This window comes from Ambystoma mexicanum, chromosome 2q (assembly GCF_040938575.1).
Source record: "Ambystoma mexicanum isolate Mex_15411 chromosome 2q, UKY_AmexF1_1, whole genome shotgun sequence".
Taxonomy (NCBI): domain Eukaryota; kingdom Metazoa; phylum Chordata; class Amphibia; order Caudata; family Ambystomatidae; genus Ambystoma; species Ambystoma mexicanum.
In genome coordinates, this window is record NC_090924.1 from 674,938,567 (window position 1) to 674,960,767 (window position 22,201).

Here is a 22,201-nt window from a genome sequence, read left to right on the forward strand (position 1 = left end):
AAAAAATCCACCCAGCTGCAACAGGACTCCAATTCCCTCGAGAAAATTATACAGTGACCTCGCAGACCACTTCAAAAATAAAATCATGACCATCCCATACAAAACAGACCATGCAACCACTACACTGAAGACACTGATCGATGCAAGGAACACCAGAACAAACTGCAAAACTTTACGCACATATCAGTGGAGACTCATCAAACTCTTAAATCAAAGTAACAAATCTGGCTCCCAGCGGATCCCTACCCCCCACCCCTCCCCCCCGGACATCAACAATCCTTGCACAAGGAATACTACAGGAAAGTCCTCAATCAATCAACAGGAAGAATGCCTCAAGCTTTCAAATCAGCATACATCAAACCACGCAAGGATACAACAGGAAACGAAGAGGACCTCTCCAACTACAGACCCATCTCCAACATTCCCTACCCAGCTAAACTCCTGGAAACGCACGTATACATAACAACCCAAGGCTTCATAGAAGAACATCACCTATTAAACCAGGCACAAGTAGGCTTCAGTCCTATGAGGAACAGAATCATCACTTATTTCAATCGGGGATGATCTAAAGACGAACGCAGACTCAAACAGCACCGCTCTGATACTTCTAGACCTCTCTGCAGCATTCGACACAGTTAACCACAACATTGTCATCATCAGAATGGAAATATTTGGAATCACAGACAACGCCTTACTTTTGGTCAGATCCTTCCTAACAAACCGAACAGAAACAATATGGATGAAAGCTTACAAATCAAGCCCTTGAGAATCATGCGGAGTCCCACAAGGATCATCCTCCTCGCCACTATTATTCAACAACTACCTGTCAAAACTAATTAAAATCGAAAGACATTGCCTCACCTGCTACAACTACACTGAAAGCACACAAATAATTTACAAAATACAAGACTTACAAGAAGATAATGCAACACTTTAGAACTGCCTTTGTGAAATATACAACTGGATGAACGTAAACACCCTCAATCTCAACCCAGGCAAAACAGAAATAATGGTAATCACAAAAAACGATAAGACCACTTCTACATCAAATGGCCAACTGAACTTGGTGAAATTCTAGCACCATCATCAACTGTTAAAAACCTGGGAGCCCTGGTGGACAACAAACTCTCTCAAGAGCCACAAGTAAACGCCCTAAACAAGAAATCATTTGTTGCGATTAAAAGGATTCTAGCATTCCTATCCTTCACCAACAAAACAACTGCCATCATTGCCCTCATGTCCAGACTAGACTACGCCAACAGCCTATATCTAGGCTTGCCTGAACGACTCCTAAATAAACTTCTAAATAAACTCCAACGCATACAAAATGCGGCAGCCAGACTGCTCATTAAACTACCTCGAAGAGATCATCACACAAGCGCTGGAAATGCTACACTGGCTACCTATCAAACAGCAGATCAAGCTCAAATCACTGTGCATAACCAAGACTGCAATCCATGAACAATGTGCAGCGTTCATCAGAAGAAAACTAAACCTACATCACACTGCAAGGCAACTCAAATCCAGCAGCGACATCAGTTTGGAACCCAAATCATACAACAAGCGAAAACTCAAAGGATCCTCTCTCATCTCGCCCCAAAAACCTGTAACGAACTACCAAAGAACATACGGAATGCAAGAGATCACCTCCAATTACACTTCAAATCATGGCTCTTCACCCCATAACCAGAAAGAATGCCCATAACAGAGGAACTAGGCCGAGAGAAGAGCCTACCCTGACTCAATAAAACATCAACATTTATTAAATAAGGATATACGTATATGTAACATCAACTTTTCAATTAAAATATACCTCACCAATCAGAACAAGAACACGCACAATCAATCGGAAGGCAGAGCAAGGTAGGACCCAGCAATGGCATCTGGTTTTCCTCGAGGGCACAGGCAGCAATGGACCATAGACAGTAATACATAGAAAGAGCGGAGAAGGATAATATAACTCCACTACCTAAGCACGATTATGGCAGCGCCCAGAGTGCACCAAGCTCAATAACTTAGCTGGAGACAGTCAGGAAAGGGAAGAGAAGATTATACCACCCAATGTACTACCGACAGTAAATCGATAGAAAGAAGCTAATAATACACCACTATCGAACAAGGGACAATGCTCACCGAATCTGGGGTACAATGCCAATTGATCTGCTGAAACCAGCCATAGTAACTAGAAAATCAGTAAACCTAGAGAGAAGGAACAAGTTACTTACTTGTAACTGTTGTTCTCCAGCATGGGTCTGGCATGGATTCACATGCTCATGAATATTCCCCGTCGTTAGGCTGGGAATCCTCGGTAAAGAAAAAAAATCACTCAGTTTAGTTTCTGATCTGTCTTTCTTAGTAGTAACCAATCACTGGTCTCTGCGTCATACTGACCACAGCCAATGACTGCCCTCTACCTAAGCACCGCCTCTGGCAGCCATCTTCAGATTTGGAAGCACGTGAAGTGGTAGTATGACCAAGTGAAGAGCCGCAGAGGGGTAGGCGGGAGGGTTCGCATGTGAATCCATGCCAGACCCATGCTGGAGAACAACAGTTACAGGTAAGTAACTTGTTCCTTCTCCAGCATGGGGTCTGGCATGGATTCACATGCTCATGAATAAAGAATACATAGCAGTACACACATGCACAACCACGGGAGGTGGCAAAGGCTCAACATTAAGCATTACATCAAACTCAACATTAAGCATCTTACCTCCTCACCAGGCTCACCTCAGGCGAACAGGTTGTGCAGCACTGCTTGGCCGACCCTGGACTCCTCCCTGGAATCCCGATCGACGCAGTAGAATTTCGTGAAGGTGTGCGTCGACCTCCACGTAGCAGCCCTACATATGTCCAGCAGGGGCAAACCAGAAAGGAACACCGTGGTAGCTGCGATCGCTCTGGTGGAATGGGCTCTCGGACGGCCAGGCAGCGGTCGGTTTGCCAACCGATGACAGTACATGATACAGCCGGAGAGCCATCTGGAAATGGAAGCTTTCGAGAGAGCCTTCCCCTGATTGACAGGTCCAAAGTTCACAAAGAGTTGTGACGTCTTCCGAAAACACTTCGTGCGGTCCACGTAGAACTTCAGCGCTCTAGCCACATCCAGCGAGTACAAAGTCCTCTCAGCCGGCGACAAAGGCGACGGGAAGAACACAGGCAACACCAAGGGTTCGTTGAGATGGAAGTCCGACGGTACCTTGGGCATGAAGGAGGGGTGCGTCCTGAGCACTACCCTCGTGTCGTGAAAAGTCAAGTACGGGGCCTTGCAGGAAAGGGCCTGGATCTCTCCCACCCGTCGTGCGGAGGTGATGGCCACAAGAAACGCTGTTTTCCACGACAGAAACTTCAACGGGGACGAGTGCAGAGGCTCGAACGGAGGTCCCATTAGCTTGGTCAGCACCACGTTGAGCTCCCACGCCGGGGCCGGAGCCTTCACCGGCGGGAACGATCTGAACAGTCCCTTCATGAACTCTTTCACCAGACGATGAGACCACAAGGACGTCCGCCCCGTGGTTCTGGTGTATCGGGAGATCGCAGCAAGATGAATCTTGATGGACGCGTGTGCCAGACCAGCTTTGACCAGCGTCAGCAGGTACGGCAGTACCTGGGGAGCCGTAATGCGTAGAGGGTTAATCTTCTGTGCGTGGCACCAGACAGAGAACCTCTTCCATTTGTGTCCGTAGCATTTAAGAGTCGAGGACGCCCTGGCCTTTGCAAGAACCTCTCTGCAGTCGGCCGGTATGTCGTATCCCCCAAACTCTAGCGCTGCAGGAGACAGGCCTGCAAGTTCAGCGAATTCAGGTCGTGGTGGAGGATGGCGCCTCCATCCCTGGAGAGTAGATCCACGTCCACCGGCAGCTTGATTGGCGGGGACGCTGACAAGTCCAGAAGGTCCGGGAACCATATCTGCCTCGGCCACGCAGGTGCGACGAGGATCCTCCTGCACCGTGACCTCTTGAGCTGGTTGACGAGCCGGATTAGCAGTGGCAAAGGAGGGAACGCGTAGAGGAACAGGCCCTCCCAGGGGAACGAGAAAGCATCGCCCATGCTCCTCGCCTGGGGAAACCTGCTGGCGAACCTCCGGCACTTGGAGTTCGTCGCCGTCGCGAACAGGTCGATCTGGGGTGTGCCCCACCGTCGGAAGAGGCGATCCACTAGATCCTGCCGTAGTTCCCACTCGTGGCACGAGCGCAGCTCCCTGCTGAGTGAGTCGGCGATGGTGTTTTTTATCCCTGCCAGATGAGACGGCACCAGAAACATCCTTTGGGCGACGGCCCAATGCCACAGGTCCTGCGCCTCCTTGGACAGTGCTGGGGACCTGGTTCCGCCCTGTTTCCTGATGTAAAACATGGTGGTGGTGTTGTCGGTGAAGATCCTCACCACCTTGCCCTTGAGGGACGGAAGGAAGGACCTGAGGGCCCAGAACACTGCACGGAGCTCCAGGACGTTGATATGGAGGGACTTCTCCGTCGGGAGCCAAAGGCCTCTCGCGTGCAGATTTTCGGTGGCGCTCCCCACCCTTCCAGGGAGGCATCCGTGGTCACTGTCTCCTGGTGGTCTGGAAGTCCATGCCCGCCGTCAGATGCGCGCGGGTGCCCCACCACCGGACCGCTCGGCAGAAACTCTCGTCGAGTGTGATCCTCTCCTCAAAGCCGCCCGTCGTTTGGATCCAGCGCGCTTCCAGGAACTCCTGCAACGGGCGCATCCGGAGCCTGCACATGGGAATGAGGTAGATGCAAGAAGACATCATTCCAAGGAGGGACTTGATGGACCTCACCTTGGCCGCGTCGGAAACCAACATCCGTTGTACCTTGCCCAGGATGGACCTGGTCCTTTCCTCCGACGGGGAGGCCAGAAGGGACACTGTCGAGCTTCGCTCCCAGAAACAGTGCGTTTTGCGCGGGTACCAGGTGGGACTTGGCGTAGTTCACGGAGAATCCCAGGTCCGTGAGAAGTTGGACGGTCCTTGCCGTGTGCTCCACGGCGAGCTCCCTCGTCCTGGCTCGGATGAGCCAGTCGTCCAGGTAGGGGTAGACGTGGATCCCCTCGCGGCGCAGCTGCGCCGCCATCGGTGCAAGGCACTTGGTGAATACCCTGGGTGCCGACCGTAGTCCGAAGGGGAGGGCTTTGAACTGGTAGTGACGCCCTTGGACCACAAACCTGAGGAATTTTCGGTGCCCCTTTAGGATGGGAATATGGAAGTAGGCATCCTCCAAATCCAACGACGACAGGAAGTCTCCCTCCTCCAGCTGAGCCAGGACACGCTGGAGGGTGACCATCCGGAACTTCTGCGCCTTGATGAACTTGTTCAGACATTGCAGGTCTAGGATGGGGCGCCATCCTCCCGTCTTCTTCTTCACGAGGAAGTATCTCGTGTAAACTCCGGAGCCCCGAAGCCTCTTTGGGACGAGTTCGATGGCGCCCTTCCTGAGCATCGCCCTTACCTCCAAGAGAAGCTGAGGGACGTGAAGCTCTTTCCTGGCCACGGGGGGGGACGCGCGGGCACCTTCTTTGAAACTCGAGCACGTGGCCCCGGGCTAAGGCGTCCAGCACCCAACGGTCGGTGGAGATGGACTCCCTCACGCTGACGAAGCTTGCCAGCCAGCCTCCCACCAGGGTGCTTCGGTGGGGGCCCGACCCCACGGCCGGTTCAATCCTGTTTCGACGAGGCTTTGCCGCCTTGACCTCCTTGGCGACGACGGCTGGGTCCGCCAGACTTGCCTCGTCCTCTGTAGGCCTCCTGAGACGACGAGCGGGCCGCCTGACGGTAGGTGGAGAAACCGCCGCCGGAACCTTTGGAGGCGCCCTTGCCTACGCTGCTCCGAAAGGGCGTCCGTCGTTGCTGCAGAACCCCAAGGGCCCGGGCCGTCTCAGTGTCCGCTTTAATGGCCTGAAGGGAATCGTCCACTGTTTTCCCAAAAAGGTTGTTCCCATCGAACGGCATGTCCAGGACTCTGGTCTGTACGTCTTGACGGAAGTCCGTAGCTTTGAGCCATCCACGCCGCCTAAGGCACACGCCGTTGCCCAACTGGCGAAACCCAGTGTCGGCGATGTCCGTCGCAATAGTGATGGCGTGGTCCGACGCCACCTCACCTTCCTGTAGGATCTCCAGGGCATCCGCCCTCTTGTCGTCCGGTAGGAAGTCCAGCAGGGGAGCCAGTTTGTACCATAGCTCCCTGTCGTAGCGGGCCACGATAGCCAAGGCGTTGGCCGCTTTAATCGTCGTCGCTGCAGACAAGATGACCCTGCGTCCCATAGCGTCCAATTTCTTTCCCTCGCCGTCCGGTGGGGAAGTCGATGTGGAGGCCGCACCCCCCCGTTTTCTTCCTGGCCGCCGTGGAGACGGAGTCCGGGGTAGGCTGCGCCCGGAGGCACAGGGGGGCCGCGTCCGGGACCCGGTACTTCTTCTCGTACCGGTCTCTTCTAGCTGGCGTTGTGGAAGGGTTCTTGAGGAGGGCGAGGCCCTCATCCCAAATGTCGTCCAGTAGAGGCACCGTGAGGACCGTCTTCCTCTTGGCCTTGCGCCGTTGATAAAGGAATCCTTCCTTTTTCTTCTCCTCAGGGCAGAGTTGGAAAAGCTCGGATGCCCTGGCGATCATGGAGTGGAACGATCCAATCTCGTCGGGCGGAGAAGCCCTGGTGGGAGGTGACGACGGTAGATCCTCGTCGTATACCTCGTCGTCCGTGCCCGTCGCTGCAGTGTCAGTCCCCGTATCATCCCCTCGGGTGGACGGGGAGGAGGGCTGGACGGGGCGCGACGGCTGAAAAGGAGGTTAAGGGTGAATCCTTCTTTTCTTGGGCGGGGGAACACCAGAAGGTCCCGGTTCAGGATCCCCCGACGGGAGAGGTTCCTCCGTCGGCAACGGTAGTCTCGTCCTTATCTCTGAGCATAAGGACTGTATAGCCAACAAAATGGCCGCTGAGTTGTCTTGCGGCGCTGGCAGAGGGGAATCCGACGGGCAATCAGGGGCCCCGTCGGCACCCTCGACGATGTCGTCACCTGCGTCGGGATCCATCCCGACGGGCCGGTCTTCTTCCACGCCAAGGCCCTGGCTTAAGACCTCGATCAGCTCTTCCTCCGAGGTTGAAGCCAAATCTACGACGAAGCCCTGCCCCCCCTTTTTCTTCCCCGCCGGGGATTTCACGGGGGTCCTATCGATGGGTACAAAAGAGGACTCCCTCCGAGGTGGCAGGGAGACTCTGAGCCCCGAGGTCGCCACCACTGGTGTAGCCTCCACAGGCTGAGCCAGGGCCGCCGTGACAGCTTCGATAGAGGGCTTGGCCGGATGGATTAAGGCCTTCACCACCTTGGGTGCGCTCACCGCCTTATCCTTGAGGGGGGGGACACTGCCTCGCTCCCCCTCCGATGGGGCCTTCGAGCTCGACCGGGGCCTCTCCAGGAGCTTCGCCGGGTGCTCGCCCTTCCTCTTACCCGACCCAGAGCGTTGGCTCATGGCTGAAGGTGCCGGGGAGGGTGCGCCCTGCCTGGCGCCCGTAGAGCCCGACCGTTCGGCGCTCCCGGTGCCAGCGGACTCGCGGTGCTTGGCCTTGTGTTGGACCCCCGTCGCCGGGGCGTCCTCAAAGGTCTTAGAAGACCGCTCGGATTTCTTCCTCTTCTTCTTGCCCGACGGGCTCTTCCCTTCCAGCCAGTTGGCGAGACGTTGATGGCGGTCCTTCATGGTCCGCTCCGACATATTGCCGCAAAACGCACAGTCCTTCTCCACGTGCGTCTTGTCCTCATGTAAGCAGTAGAGACAAAAGGAGTGTTCGTCCTCCTTAAAGACGTTCTGCAGCTGGCATCCAGGGCAGACCCTGAACAGCTTTCCGGGCGTCGAGCTTCCCTTCTCCTGGGCCATGCCCGGGCCTGAGAATCTTCTGGAGTCCTCCAAAAGCATAGCTCGACGAATTCTTCACCCTTGAGGTGCGCAGACGAATCCGACACGGGTCCCCGTTGATTGGATGGAGAGTCGGTGGAGCTTGAGGCTCTTTTGACCAAAAAAACACAGTTTTTGAGAAAAAAACGTGAAAAAATAGCACTAACGCTCGAGAGCAATAGCACGAGGATCCCAACACATGAACGTGCGGTAAAAATCTGAAGATGGCTGCCAGAGGCGGTGCTTAGGTAGAGGGCAGTCATTGGCTGTGGTCAGTATGACGCAGAGACCAGTGATTAGTTATTACTACGAAAGACAGATCAGAAACGAAACTGATACTGGTTTTTTCTTTACCGAGGATTCCCAGCCTGACGACGGGGAATATTCATGAGCATGTGAATCCATGCCAGACCCCATGCTGGAGAATATACCTACCCAGTAGGACTACCTGAAACAAAAGAAACTACAGGGATTATGAGACATAACACCCACTAACCAAAGACACAAATTTCTCCTTACTTAATGCACACAAAACCCACACAACCACGTCTCACAGCAAACCACACAGATTTCACCACACCGCAACAACCAACCAACACATAGACCGCAACAGCACACGAGGACCTGCTTCGATCCTATTTGCACACCTAAGCTCAGCGCACAGTGAAAACCGAACTGAAGCTGCCAACAGTAGTACACCACCTCTCACTTTCCTATGCCCTCTCCACCCACTTACACACCCCGCCCCACCTTTTGTTTACAGATCTGCCTGAATGCCTGGAGACCAACTCCGTTGGTGACGGTGCGCTATAAAAATAGCTTTAACATTAAAGTGATCCAGTGCTTCTCAAATCTAGGACCGCGCTCAATAAATACCATAATAATCGATTTAATGACTAGGCACAACTTTGCTATGGCAACAAAAAAAAAAAAAAATGATTTACAAAGTGATTTTTATGTCCAAGTACACATCAAGTGTGTGGAGTGCTTTTCCGCCACTGCTGTTTGAGGGGGTGGAGGGGGGTTTTTAATGTTAACTGGTCATTCTATGGAGAGGCTCACATGAAATTACAAAATGGATTGTGGCAAAAATCTAGTGAAAGTTGAATACAACTTTGTTATGCATAGTGACAAAAGGTTCATATACTAATAAAGTGCCTTGGGCTCATTTGTTCTTATAGATGTGATAGCAATGAAGAATGCCATTTTGGAGAAACCTTGTGCATAGGTTCAAAAGATGGACCCCATAAGTCGATAGGACTGTAGTTCGATGCCAGCCTGGCTGCATTTGAGTTTAACAAACTTCCAAATATTTGCATACATTTAGGTGCCCTCGGCACAACTTCACACTCCTAAGATAACAACCTACACCTTCTGATAACGCAATACAGAAGGCTGAGGGGGTAAAAGGGAAACCAATCAAATAGCACTTTACATTATGGACCCATAAATGTCACAGCATTAACAGTGACTTGAATCCCCAGCATGCCCATAGGTAAGTCATATGCTCAGTGGTACCTAGAGAGACTGAAGCGGCTAACACTTGTAAACCAGGCCCCCAAGGTGCAGTTAGTCATAAAACCAGACTAACAATTTACTTAACCAAGGTAATGTTCTTTCAACTTGACATTCCTCCCACGTATCCCTAAATGTTGATATACTCCAATATCCTGCTTGCAGCTCAAACTTCTCACAGCAGAGGGCATTATGCGTTGTTGCCAACTTAGTTTCCCTTGACAGCCTCAGTCCATCTAGAGTAGGACGTCGGCTTCAATATAAATGTCATGGACTGTGCCTGTGACTTTAGTTCATGTTTTTCCACTCGCCAACACATGTTGTAAGAAGAGAAAGACGCAAGCATTAACAGAAGGTGTAAATCATGGACATTCTTTCCTGACAGATGGTGGGGTAGCAGGAGCAATACATGGGAGCAACATCCAGTCAAAACATTAGCAAGGATGAACAAGTTACTTCTTACCTTGTAACCTTCTTTCGACGGGATGTTCCTCCGACGTATTCCTCATCTTTGATAATACGTTTCCAGCTTGCTGGCGTCGGAAATTATTTCTGTAGAAGGCGCTGCGCGTCGACATCCGCCGAGTCGATGTCCCTAGACGGCCACCGTATCGGCGCCGACGTCACCATGCCCATAAATAGCCACGCGCTGCGTCCGTTGCTCACTTCCGTTTTGTAGCATAAGAAAAGTCATGCCTGAATTGGTTATTGACCTTGAAGGAGAGTAAGCTGCAACCACAAGCGAAGTATCACTGCGGGGATGGATGGGAGGGGCGATAAGGAATACGTCGGAGGAACATCCCGTCGAAAGAACGTTACAAGGTAAGAAGTAACCTGTTCTTCGAAGGGATTGTGTCCTCCGACGTATTCCTTATCTTTGATAGACTCCCATAGCAGTGGCATGTAATTGGAGGTGGGAGTGAGAATGTTATGTATCCCTTTAGGGATGGACCGAATGTAATACGGCCTTGCCAAATCTGGTCTCTTGAGTAGTGAAGGAATCCAGATTGTAAAATTTTGTGAATGTATGTGCGGACGACCATGTGGCAGCCGCACATATGTCTCGGACCGGTACCCCTCTTTGGAGAGCCAAAGAGGCTGCGATACCCCTGGTTGAATGAGCCCTGAGCTTTTGGGGTGGCTCTTTCCCCGCCAGTTTGTAACATTCCAGAATGGTCAAAATAATCCACCTGGAGATGGTTTGTTTTGTTATGGGTAGTCCCAACTTGTGACCTGAGTATCCTACAAACAGTTGGTCTGCTTGCCTGATCCTAGCCATTCTGCTGATATAAAAGCTGAGAGCTCACCTTGGGTCCAGCCTATGTAGCCTTTCCTCCTGTTTCCCCGGATGGGGAGGAGGGTAGAACGAAGGTAAGGTAATTTTCTGATTAATATGAAATTCAGAAACCACCTTTGGGAGGAAATTAGGCTTCACCTGTAGGACAACTTTGTCCTTGTGGAAAATTCTATGTGGGGGTTTACAAGAGAGCTTGTAGCTCGCTCACCCTCCTAGCAGATGTTAGTGCTACCAATAGGACAGTTTTAAGCGTGAGAAATCTCAGCGAACAAGAGTGAAGTGGTTCGAATGGAGTGCCCATTAGGAAGTTTAAGACTAAATTTAAGTCACATAAGGGAAACTGGAATGATTTTGGGGGATAAACATTAATTAATCCCTTGAGAAATTGTACCACTAGAGGAAGTTTGAAATACAATGGTTCCTCCGCAGTTTGCTAAAAGATAGAAAGCGCTGCGAGATAGCCTTTTACAGTGCCAACTTCAAGGCCCGAGTTTGCCAAGTAGAGTAGAAACGATAACACTGTTGGTGTACCACATGAAAAAGGGTCGATATTCTCTTCCCTACACCAGCTGCAAAATGTGTTCCAACGGCAGCGGTATAGAGACTTTGTTGCTGGCCTTCTGGGAGACATCAGGGAGATCCCAATCCTTGTACCTCACCCTTTCAGAAGCCAAGCGTGAAGGTCGAGGGTTCTGGTGTCTGGATGGAGAACCTGACCTCCCTTCTGCGAGGGAAGATTCTCTTTGAGTGGAAGACGGATTGGAGGACAGATGGACATATCTAGAAGGTCCAGGTACCACGTTCTCCTGGCCCAATCCAGGGCAATTAGGATCATGGTTTTCCGGAATCTTCTCAACCTCCTGATCATTTGAGGAATAACGGACTGGTGGGAACGCGTAAAGGAGGGAAACTCCCAGTCCACTACGAACGCGTCTCCTAGAGCTCCTCTCGGGGGAAATTCCCTTGAACAGAACAGATCGCACTTCCTGTTGGTGCTTGTGGCGAACAGAACCACCTGAGGGGTTCCCCAACGGGCGAATATCTCTTGAAGGACTTCCTGAGCTAGCTCCCACTCGTGGGAGACTGCTCTGCCTGCTCAGAGTGTCTGCTGTCAAATTATTCTCTCCGGTGGACTGCCGATAGAGAGATTCCTTCTTGGATTGCCCAAAACCAGAGCTGCATCGCCTCTGCACAGTGGCAATGATCCTACGCCTCCTCTTTTGTTGAGGTAGTGCATGGCCACCGTGTTGTCCGTCATTATCAGGACATTTCTCCCCTTACTGATGGCAGGAAAGCTTTCAGCGCTAGTCTGATCGCTCTCAGCTCCAAAAGTTTGATGTGTAGTCTGGACTCCGATGGAGACCAACGACCGCTGATGGTCAAGTCGTTGGCATGGGTTCCCCACCCCGTGAGTGAGGCGTCTGACTACTGTTATCTCCGGCCATGGTTGCCAAAACAGTTCTCCTTTCAAGATGTTCTCTGGATAGGCCCACCATTGAAAGTCGCGGGCTACCCTGTCCGGAATCCGGAGGAGATCTGTCATTCTCCGAGAATTGCGACCACCGATTTCTCAGTGCCCACTGAAGAGATCTCATTCTCAGGCGAGCCTCTGGCACAAGGAAGATGCAGGATGCCATGAGGCCTAGCAACCTCAAAAAGTCGAAGGCTGGGAGACGTTGGGCATTTTGAAACTTGGTGACCATCTGTAGAATATCTTGAGCCCTCACCTCTGGTGGCGAGGCTTTTCCCGGGGAAGTGTCCAGGACCGCTCCAATGAACTGGAGTCTCTGTGATGGCATCATCTGTGACTTCTTTAAATTGAGGGAGAAACCCAGTTTGTGAAGGAAGTGGCAGACATAATCTAGCTGGGCCTGGGCCTGTGCCTGTTCCTGTTCCGAAGATACAGTCCTGATCAGCCAATCGTCCAGGTAGGGGTAGACGTGGATCCCTTCCCTCCTTAGACTCGCCGCCACTACCGACATCAGCTTGGTGAAGACCCGCGGGGCGGAGGTCAGCCCAAATGGCAGAACTCGAAACTGATAATGAGAGTCGCCAATTGCGAACCTCAGGTATTTCCTGTGTTTGAGATGGTTTGGCACATGGAAATAAGCATCCTGAAGGTCCAGAGATACCAGCCAGTCCTGGAGCTGGAGGGCCTGAAGGATCTGAGAGAGTTTTACCATCTTGAACTTGTCCTTCCTGAGGAACTTGTTCAATTCTCGTAAGTCCAGGATGGGTCTCAGTCCTGCGTCCTTCTTTAGTATGAGAAAGTAGGGGGGGGGGGGGGGGGGGGGGGGGGGGAGTACCAGCCCTTGTTCCTGTCCGCTACAGGTACCGGTTCTATGGCACCTTTCTCTAGCAGGTCTATAATTTCCAGCAAGAGGAGCGAATCTGGAACTTTTAGAGAGCCTTTCCCCGGTGGATGACTGAGGGATGTGTAGAAAGGGTAGGCAGTAACCCTGGGCAACTGTCTCCAATGCCCAAGCATCTGACGTTATAGCCTGCCATTCCGTCAGATGGCGAGTTAACCTGCCCCCTACAGGTGCATTGTGTGGAAAGGCCTCAGAGTGGTTTGGGGGCGGCTGATGCAGATGCCGAGGGTAAAGAGGCACCTGCTGCTGCTGCGGTCTTAGTACTTTTGACCCGTCCACCTCAGGTGGATCTCCTTGGCCTCTTTGAGCCGGCTGTCCTCTGCCTTTCCCGAATGTGGAATAATAGCGAAAGGACTTTCCTTTTCGCCCCTCAGGAACCTCTGGGAGAGGAGTTTGGCGGATAGCAGCTCCTAAAGATTTTGCTGCTGCTTTAGAAGTCTAACTTTTCCAGACTGTCATCAGCCTTTTTTACGAATAGTGAAGAGCCGTCAAAGGGCATATTTAAAAGTCTGGCCTGCACATCTGGAGCAAAGCCAGACTTTGGCAACCACGCATGCCTGCGGATTGTTGTACTAGCCGCTATGGCCCAGCTGATACTGTCAGCAGAATCGATGCCCGTTTGAAGTGATTCGCACATGGCATCTTTGCCATCTTTAATAATGTTAAAGAAGGCTTCCTTTTCCTCTCCTTCGGGTATGCAGTCAGCCACTGATAAAGCACACTCCCATAGTGTGTGACTGAACCTGGCGAGCGTACAGGTGGCGATGGACTTCAACGCCATACTACAGGCAGAGAAGACTTTCTTCGCCATAGAATCGTACCTCTTGTCATCTCTATCCTGTGGGACAGTAGGGTAAGGGGTCCTACTGCTAGATGAAGTTGCCGCTTGAACCACCAGGCTCTCTGGAGTCGGGTGTTTTGATAAGTATTCTGGGTCAGCAGCCGCTACCCTATACTTGGCTGACAATCTTTTATTGACCGCAGGGATAACTTCAGGAGTTTCCCAATTAGATGTAATCTTCCTTTGTAAAGCTGCATGGAAGGGGACCACAGGGTCCTCCCGTGGACCTTGGTCTAATATGTCTGTTAGGTCATCCTGTTGAAAAACAGGGGAAGGCGCAGACCAACCCATAAATTCAATAATTCTTGCCATAAGGGTTCTATAGTGTGTTTCAGCATGTTCCCCTGGGTCTGGCTTAACAAGTTCCACTTCTGGGGAAGTGTCCAGCCCATTTGCCTCATGTAGTGACTCTTGTAGGTCCTTCAGCCTTCTTTCCTCAGAGGTGAAATCCTCTGAAATAGGCAGTGTGGTCCTTTGTAACCCAAATGTTTCCTGGTCAGAATCTTCCCCCTCTTCATAAATTGAAGATAGTCCAGGGTACTCTGACCTCTGAAATGGTGTAAAACCCATCTCCAAGGCAGAAGGAGCCAAACTCGTCATTATTGGGCGAGAAAAAGATGATATCGTCGACGCTGATGTGACAGGCTTCGAAGGCGCCGAAAAAACTGGAAGGGGTCTTGAAGAACTCGAGAGAATCGGGATCCTACTCGAGGACATCGACGACGGTCTCATCGTTGTGCCGGAGGCCCTTGGAATCACTGTTGGCTGTGGAGTAGCCTTGGTCTTCTCTTTCGTCGGCGATGGCGTCGAATCGACCGATGTGTCGAGGAACCCTTCGACAACGGCGTCGATGGCGCTGATCCATGCGTCGAAGGAATCGTCGACGGCGGCGAAGGAATCGTCGACGACGGCAAAATAATCTTCGACGACGGCAAAATAATCTTCGACGACGGCAAAATAATCTTCGACGACGGCAAAATAATCTTCGACGACGGCAAAATAATCTTCGACGACGGCAAAATAATCTTCGACGACGGCAAAATAATCTTCGACGACGGCAAAATAATCTTCGACGACGGCAAGGAATCTTCGACGACAGCATCGGCGAAGCTGGTGCCTTCTTACCCGATGGCTCGTGGCGCTCTCGGGTGGAATGTTTCGCCGGGTGCTGCGACTCGCGGCGTTTTGATTTTTTGGGTTTTTCACACGGGGTATCACCCTTGACTGTCTTCGAGGGGGTCGAGGCCGCGTTCTCGAAGACGCTTAACATTTTCTTTCTGAATTCCTCCCACTCAGCTTGAGAGCTGTGTTTTGTGGGACAGGAGACCCTTTCTGGGGACACAGAAGCCGAGGAAGGGGATCTTCGGCGTCTCTTTTTTGAGTGTCTTGAATGTTTGACGGCGAGGAGACGAATGCCTTGACTCAGCCGAAGAAACCTTTGAGGAGGTTTTGATTGACTTACCTCTCATGAGCTTCCCCTTGCGCTCCTTCAAGGCTTTCGCCGTCATGGACATGCAGTCCTTACACTCCGAACAATGGTGCTCGGATCCCAACCACCACAAGCAGATCCTGTGTGGACCCGTTATCAACATTTTTTTACCGCAGTCTCGACATTTCTTGAAGCCGGATCGCGGCGAGTTATTCTGACTCAACTGAGCAACGACGTTCCGAGGCCCCACGAAGCGCGGAAAAACGGAACTGAACAACGGACGCAGCGCGTGGCTATTTATGGCCATGGGGATGTCGGCGCCGATACGGTGGCCGTCGAGGGACATCGACTTGGCGGACGTCGACACGCAGCACCTTCTACAGAAAAAAATTCCGAGGCCAGCAAGCTGGAAACGTATTATCAAAGATAAGGAATACGTCGGAGGACACAATCCCTTCGAAAATTCATTTGTTCTTCGAATGTATTGCGTCCTCTCACGAATTCCTCATCTTTGATAGACCACCATAGCAGTAGCTTGTAGGTGGTAAAGGGTGAATATATTTCCGATTCACGCCGCTCAAAACAGTATTTCCAAATCTGGTTTCCTAGCCAGATGGGAAATACAAGCAATGCTTTGTGAAGGTATGCAGCAAAGTCAAGGTGGAGCAATTGCAAATCTATTGCACCAGCGTCTACTAGAACACCCGCCTCCTGGGGGGCTTTTTCAGGTGGAGGAAACCCCCAAGAACTCTGCAAGACTCTGAGGTAGTCAATAAAGGCCTTCAAAGATGCTGAGGGTTCATCATCCTGGGCGTCATCACCCTCATTGTCCCCCAACCCCTTCTTTATCCAGACAGATCGGGAGTCAGAGTCCTGAGACACTGGAGCCGGAGGGGTCCCCCCCACGATCCGGACTCGAAGATAACTGTGGCTCCAGTGGCTGCTGCGGGGGGGAGGCATTGGTGCTACAGGCGGCAGCAGAGGTCTTTGAAGCACAGGCATGGCCTGGACCATAGGGGGAGGGGGCAGGCAACAGGACTGGAGGGGGGGGGGGGGATTAGAGGATGGCCCAGAGGCGGCCTTGGGAGGCACGACCTAAGGGATCACTTCCTTGACTATACCTTTGAGCCTCGTCATTTGCGGCGAGCGCATAAGGAAAAGGAAGCGCTCGAAGAAGCGCCCCTCGCAAGCAGCCGAATCCTGAGGGGCACAGCCCTCTGTGGCGCTGGGCCTCCTTTCCTGAAAACACCCAAGTGCCAGCAGCATATAGTTGTAAGGCTGCGAGGGGTAGCTGTAGGAATGCAGCAATCAGTTGCCTGTACTGTAAGGTTGCGGCCGCTTCCCATGGAAAGGGGACTGGAACCTTCTTGCATGGCCCACTCAGTGGGCGAAGGACTGGGGAAACACGAATCCAAGATGGCCGCCGGCCTAGTAGGCTCAGCACTGTGCTTGCCAGCCATCTTGAGGTCTTGCACCACGACCTGGACAGGACGACGCAAAGGCCCTGTGCAGGCTCTGACATGGAAGGACACTGCTTGGCCCTTGAACCAGAAGCAGATGAGTCGACCTCCAAGATTGCTCCACTAGGCTCAAAGCCCTCGGCTTGCTGGTTGGTAGTCTAATCTCCCTGTACCATGACCTCTGAGGAGGCTCCGGTTGGCTGGGCGCCCTCAGCTACAGAGCTGGTAGCCGTTTCGCATTGTGCTAAAGACTGACTCTTGGAGGTAGACAGCGACGATCCCTTACCCACTAGAGCCGAACAGAACATCAAGGTCACCCCTCTGGACCAAACGGAAGATCCCCTGGATGCTTTGGCTTGAGAGCAGGTAGCCTCAACTGCCTCGGGTCTGCCAAAACCAGAATCCAAGGTACCCTTTCCTGAGGAAAACCCCCAGGAAGGAGTCTCCACGCTGAGGAGCTGCATTAAACAAAGGCCCTGTTTCGACGTGGGGTTCTGGAGACAAACTCTTTAAGATGATGTGGGGGAGAAGCATGTAAGATCTCCCCGCCATTGTGAAAGACGATTCTTCAATTGTCTGTGACCAAGAGTGCTGCAGGCCGTGCATGTGTCCCAGCGGTGGTCAGCCCCCTGGCACTCAAGATAGAGCACATGAGGGTCCAAGGCTGGGAAAGAGCGATCGCAGGATGCACATCTCGGGGCCGCAACACAGAGTGCTGTACTAAATTTAAAGGGGAAGCTCAATTTCTCGCTGCCAAAGGCTCTGGTACAATCCAAAATTTGGGGGACACCCACAAGGATGTAGGAAAGGGGACGGGCCATACGAGTATTACTTGCTTTGGTGTGTATTACCATGGGACGCTGTGTATAGCTGTACGTAGTATGATATTTACACCGTTAAAGAAACCTACGTTTACTTTTGGCTTGAACACCTAATAGTCAAGACCCAACAACTAGAGTCACAACCCCTCCAGAAATATATTTTCTTGATCTGCATATTGCCATCTGTGGTCTTGTTGAACGGAATGTTCTACTTTTCTCACTGTATAAATGCACACATTTAAACATACAGAGCAGCTTCATCCGAGAGATTTTCCAAAATAGCTATTTTCCTTCAAAGCATTCTCTGTACAGGAATTATAACTAAGAATTACAACAGTTACTATGTATGAAAGAGGGAAATGGCAAAAGATTGAGTCTCAAACTATTCAACAAACTAGTTTCAGAAGAATTGTATCCAAATACATACCGTCATCTTCCCTCGAAATAATTTAGGTATTGTTCCTTCCACACAGGTACCTTTCATTTTATTCTCCACATTATCAAGCAACTACAAAAAACAAAAGTTACAATATTAATATTTGCATAAATACTGCGTAAACTAGTTTTTTTGATGAATACATTATCAATGACTGCTTACTAAACGTGACTAAGGCTTCGGGCTGGGCAATATATCGAGTTAGAACTATATTGATATATTTTCAAAAGAAATATAGGCTTAGACATTAACATTGTGATATGACATGCATTACTTACCGTAAAAGCACTTCTGATGGTTGTATTTGCTTAGATTCACATGCTGTGCATAGTCCGACATCCAGTGGTCACTGCGGAGTATTGAATTTTGTTTTTCGTAGTCGAAAAGGGGACGTCAACATAGGCGTGTCTGTAATATTATCCCTATAGTGACGTGAATTGTAAACAAAATCCATCACGCGTCGAGTTCCCTCTATTTTTTCTGTCATGCGAGAGCCTCATCTTACGTGAGTGAGCACAGAAAAGAGAGAAAGTAATAAGAAGTCTAATGTTCCTTCCATCCGAGTGGGGAGGAAGGGTGGGCGCATGTGAATCTAAGCAGATACAACCATCCGAAATGCTTTTCCGGTAAATAATGCACGTCTTCTGAGGTTTGTTAATCTGCTTAGAATCACATGCTGTGCATAGACTAACGAGCAGTACCCGGAGTTGGAGGTGGGTTGTGAGAAGAAACCGAGGAAAAGATGCCTTAATACTGCTTGTCCCACCTGGGAATCAGATTTAGAATGGGCATCTAGACAATAGTGTTTTGTAAAGGTGTGTACAGAACTCCAGGTTGCCGCTTTGCAAATGGACTCAAGGGGAACATTTGCAATGAATGCTATTGATGCCCCAGTGCCTCGAGTAAAATGTGCTCTCAGCTTTAAGGGCAGTTCTCTCTTAGCAAGAGAGAAACAGAGTGATGCACTGGACAATCCATCTAGAGATAGTGGATTTAGAAACTGCATTTCCTCCTCTTCCTGCTGCCACCGAGACAAAGAACTGATTAGTTTTTCTCATTGGTTTAGTTCTTGCCATATAAAACATGACTGCTCTGCGCACATCAAGAGTGTGCAGGCTTTTTTCTCCCAAGATTGATGGGTTTTGAAATAACGTTGGTAGTTATACAGACTGGTTGACATGGAATTTTGAAATAGATTTTGGTGCAAACCTAGAGTGTGTGCGTAGAACTACCTTATCTTTGTGAACTGTTACAAAGGGATCTAGTATAGAGTGCGCTTGTAGTTAACTTACTCTTAAAACTGCTTTCCTAATAGCCATCACCTCCATTATGAGAGTAAGATTCTTAACGGTTGCTTTTGTGCATGTGTTCGAAGGGGGAGCCCATTAGCCTGGTTAGTACAACATTCAGGTCCCATCCGGGAGCTGGGTTAGATATGAGGGTGAATTCTCTTCACTCCCTCCACGAAGGCTTTAATAACTGGAACTTTCCACCATGACACCTTCTGTTGAGACGTAGCGTATGCAGAGAGTGCAGCTAGGTGAACTTTAATAGAGTTAAAGACTAATCCTGAGTCTAACAAGTGAGTCAGGTATAGAACAATGTGTGTGGGAGAACAGTCAACGGGGTTGATGTTCTTCGCCCTACACCAGATGACTGTTTCCACTTGCTAGAGTAGCAGTAAAGAGTGTTCGGTTTCCTTGCCTCTCTGAGAATGTCCATGCATATCTGTGCGAGCTGGAAATGTCCTAATTCTATGACCTCAGGAGCCAGGCTGCCAAGTTCAGGGTCTGTGGGCATGGGTGCAGCGTTCGGCCCCTGTCCTGTGACAGCATGTTGTATGGGCAGGGTAGTTTCACCGGAAGAGACAATGACATCAGATGAGCGAACCAGGGCTGCCGGGAGGACATGGGGGCAACCTGTATCATGGTAACTGGTTCCGGGTGCATCTTGTGCACTATCTTGTTGAGAAGGGGAGTCGGGAAAAGCGTAGACAAATTTCCCTGACCATGTTATCCAGAAACTGTTCCCCTTGGAGCGGTTCTGGGGGTACCTGGAGGCATAATCTTGGCATTGGGTGTTCTCCAGAGTTGCAAACAGGTCGATCTCTGGGAAGCCCCATTCTGCAAAGACATTGGAGACGATGTCTTCGTGTAGTCGCCATTCGTACTCTGCGGGCAGAGGGAAGAGACTGCTGAGTTTGTCTGCCAGAAGATGGAGTATGCCTGGTACATGTTGAGATAACAGGAACAGGTGTTTGAGAGCCCACTTCCAGACGTTCTGCGACAGCTTGGACAGTGAGTGCCCCCTTGCTTGTTCAGGTAGTACATGGCGGTGGTGCTGCCTGTGAGGACCAGCACGGCTTTCCCTTGTAGGTGTGTCTGGAAAGCCTTCAGTGCTTTGAAGACCGCCAGCAGTTCCAGCAAGTTTATGTGTTTGGACGCCACACTCTGAGTCCAAACTGTGTGCAGTCTGATGGGATAGGTGAGCCCCCCGCCCCCATCCTGTGAGGGATGAGTCTGTGGTTAGAGTGGCTTCCACTGCAGGGGTGGCGAATGGTTTCCCCAACACAAGGTTTTCATTCAACCACTATTGCAGCAAGAGAACCAAGGCCTGCGAGACCACCACTAGATCGTCCCATTGTCCGCTGGCCTGACAACACTGGCTGTTGAGCCACTTTTGCATTGGATGCATGCGCGCGTGATGTACCAAATAAATACATGACACCATCATTCCTAGCAACTGCATGGCTTTGCGTACTGTCACCACTCGTCCGTTTACATATTGAGAGATCTGAAACAGCATGTTTTGGACCCTCTCGTTGGAGGGGAAGACGAGGCTGTCCTTTGTTCGAATTAGAGCCGCTAGGAATTGCTGTATTTGGCTAGGGTCTAGACTGGACTTTTCGATGGAGAAGCCCAGGTGGAACAAAAGGTCTACAGTCTGCTGGGTATTTGAGAAGCATGTTTCGTAAGAATCCCCTGTTAAGAGCCAATTGTCGAGGTAAGGGTAGACCGGAATGGACAGTCTGCGCAGGTGGGCCCCTGCCACTGCCAGTACCTTCGTGAATACCCTTGGCGCTGAAGCTATGCCGAAGGGTAGCACCTTGAACTGTTAGTGTTTGCCTTCTATCATGAACCTGAGGTATTTTCTGTGCGCTGGCAACATTGAAATATGAAAGTATGCATCTTTCATGTCCAGTGTTGTCATGTAAGCCCCCTGTGTGAGCAGAGGAATTACTTCCTGCAAAGTCACATTACCAAATTTTTGAGGTTTTACAAATTTGTTTGCAGGGCGAAGATCCAGTACAGGGCGCATGGTTAAATCCTTTTTGGGTACAAGGAAGTACACTGAATAAATATCCTCCATTACCTGTCAGAGGCACGACCTCTATTGCTCCTTTTTCTAATAGCAGTTCGACTTCTTGAAGAAGGATGGCGAAGTGCTCCGGTGATAGGCGTCTTCCCCTTGGGGGTCTGAATGTAGAGGACTGACTGAATTCGATGTAGTAACCACGGGCTATAGTTGACAATACCCAGCGGTCTGTGGTAACTCCCTCCCATGCTTCTAGAAATGATATTAACCGGCCCCCGACCGGAGATGCATGGGAGGGGACCCGAACCTTCGGTCATTTGGTGTTGGCAGCCAGGGAGCCTCTGGAGTGGGGCCCCGACCTCTTCCCTTGCCACGACGTTGTCCTCTCTGAACATATTGTCCACTGGTTCCCTGAGTGGAGGACCTGTTGCCTGCTGAGGAGTATTATTGGTGGTGGTGGTGGTGGTTTTGTCGTTGGCCACGAAAAAAGCGCCTGTTGCTGTACCCTCGCTTGTTAGGAGGTCTTGTGATCTGGTCTCAAGTCTTTAGGGTTTCAAATTCCTTCTTAGATGTCTCCAGTGTGTCGTCCACCGCCTTACCAAACCGGTTCCAGTCCTCAATCGGTTTGTTGATGAGGGACTCCTGGGTTTCTGGCTTAAAACCGGAGTTCCTCAGCCAAACATGACATTTGAGAAGTACCCCCTGGACTAGTGACCGGCCAGCCGTCTCCACAGCCTCAAGTGTATTTTTAACAATGCTTTGGTTAACCTGAGTACCTTCCGTCACAATGGCTAACAAACGGGTTCGTAAGGGCCCAGGAGCTTCTTCCAGTCCTTCGCGC

General features: G+C 50.8%; 1 protein-coding gene across 4 annotated transcripts in view; it reads right to left on the bottom strand.

Annotated features, from left to right (window-relative positions):
- Positions 1-22,201, bottom strand: part of USP7 (ubiquitin specific peptidase 7) — a 2,259,762-nt gene that overhangs the window by 1,303,578 nt on the left and 933,983 nt on the right. For all 4 annotated transcript variants that reach the window (XM_069647850.1, XM_069647849.1, XM_069647847.1 and 1 more), the window contains exon 9: positions 18,037-18,117. In XM_069647850.1, the coding sequence (XP_069503951.1) occupies positions 18,037-18,117 (81 nt within the window). The remainder of the gene's footprint in view (positions 1-18,036; positions 18,118-22,201) is intronic.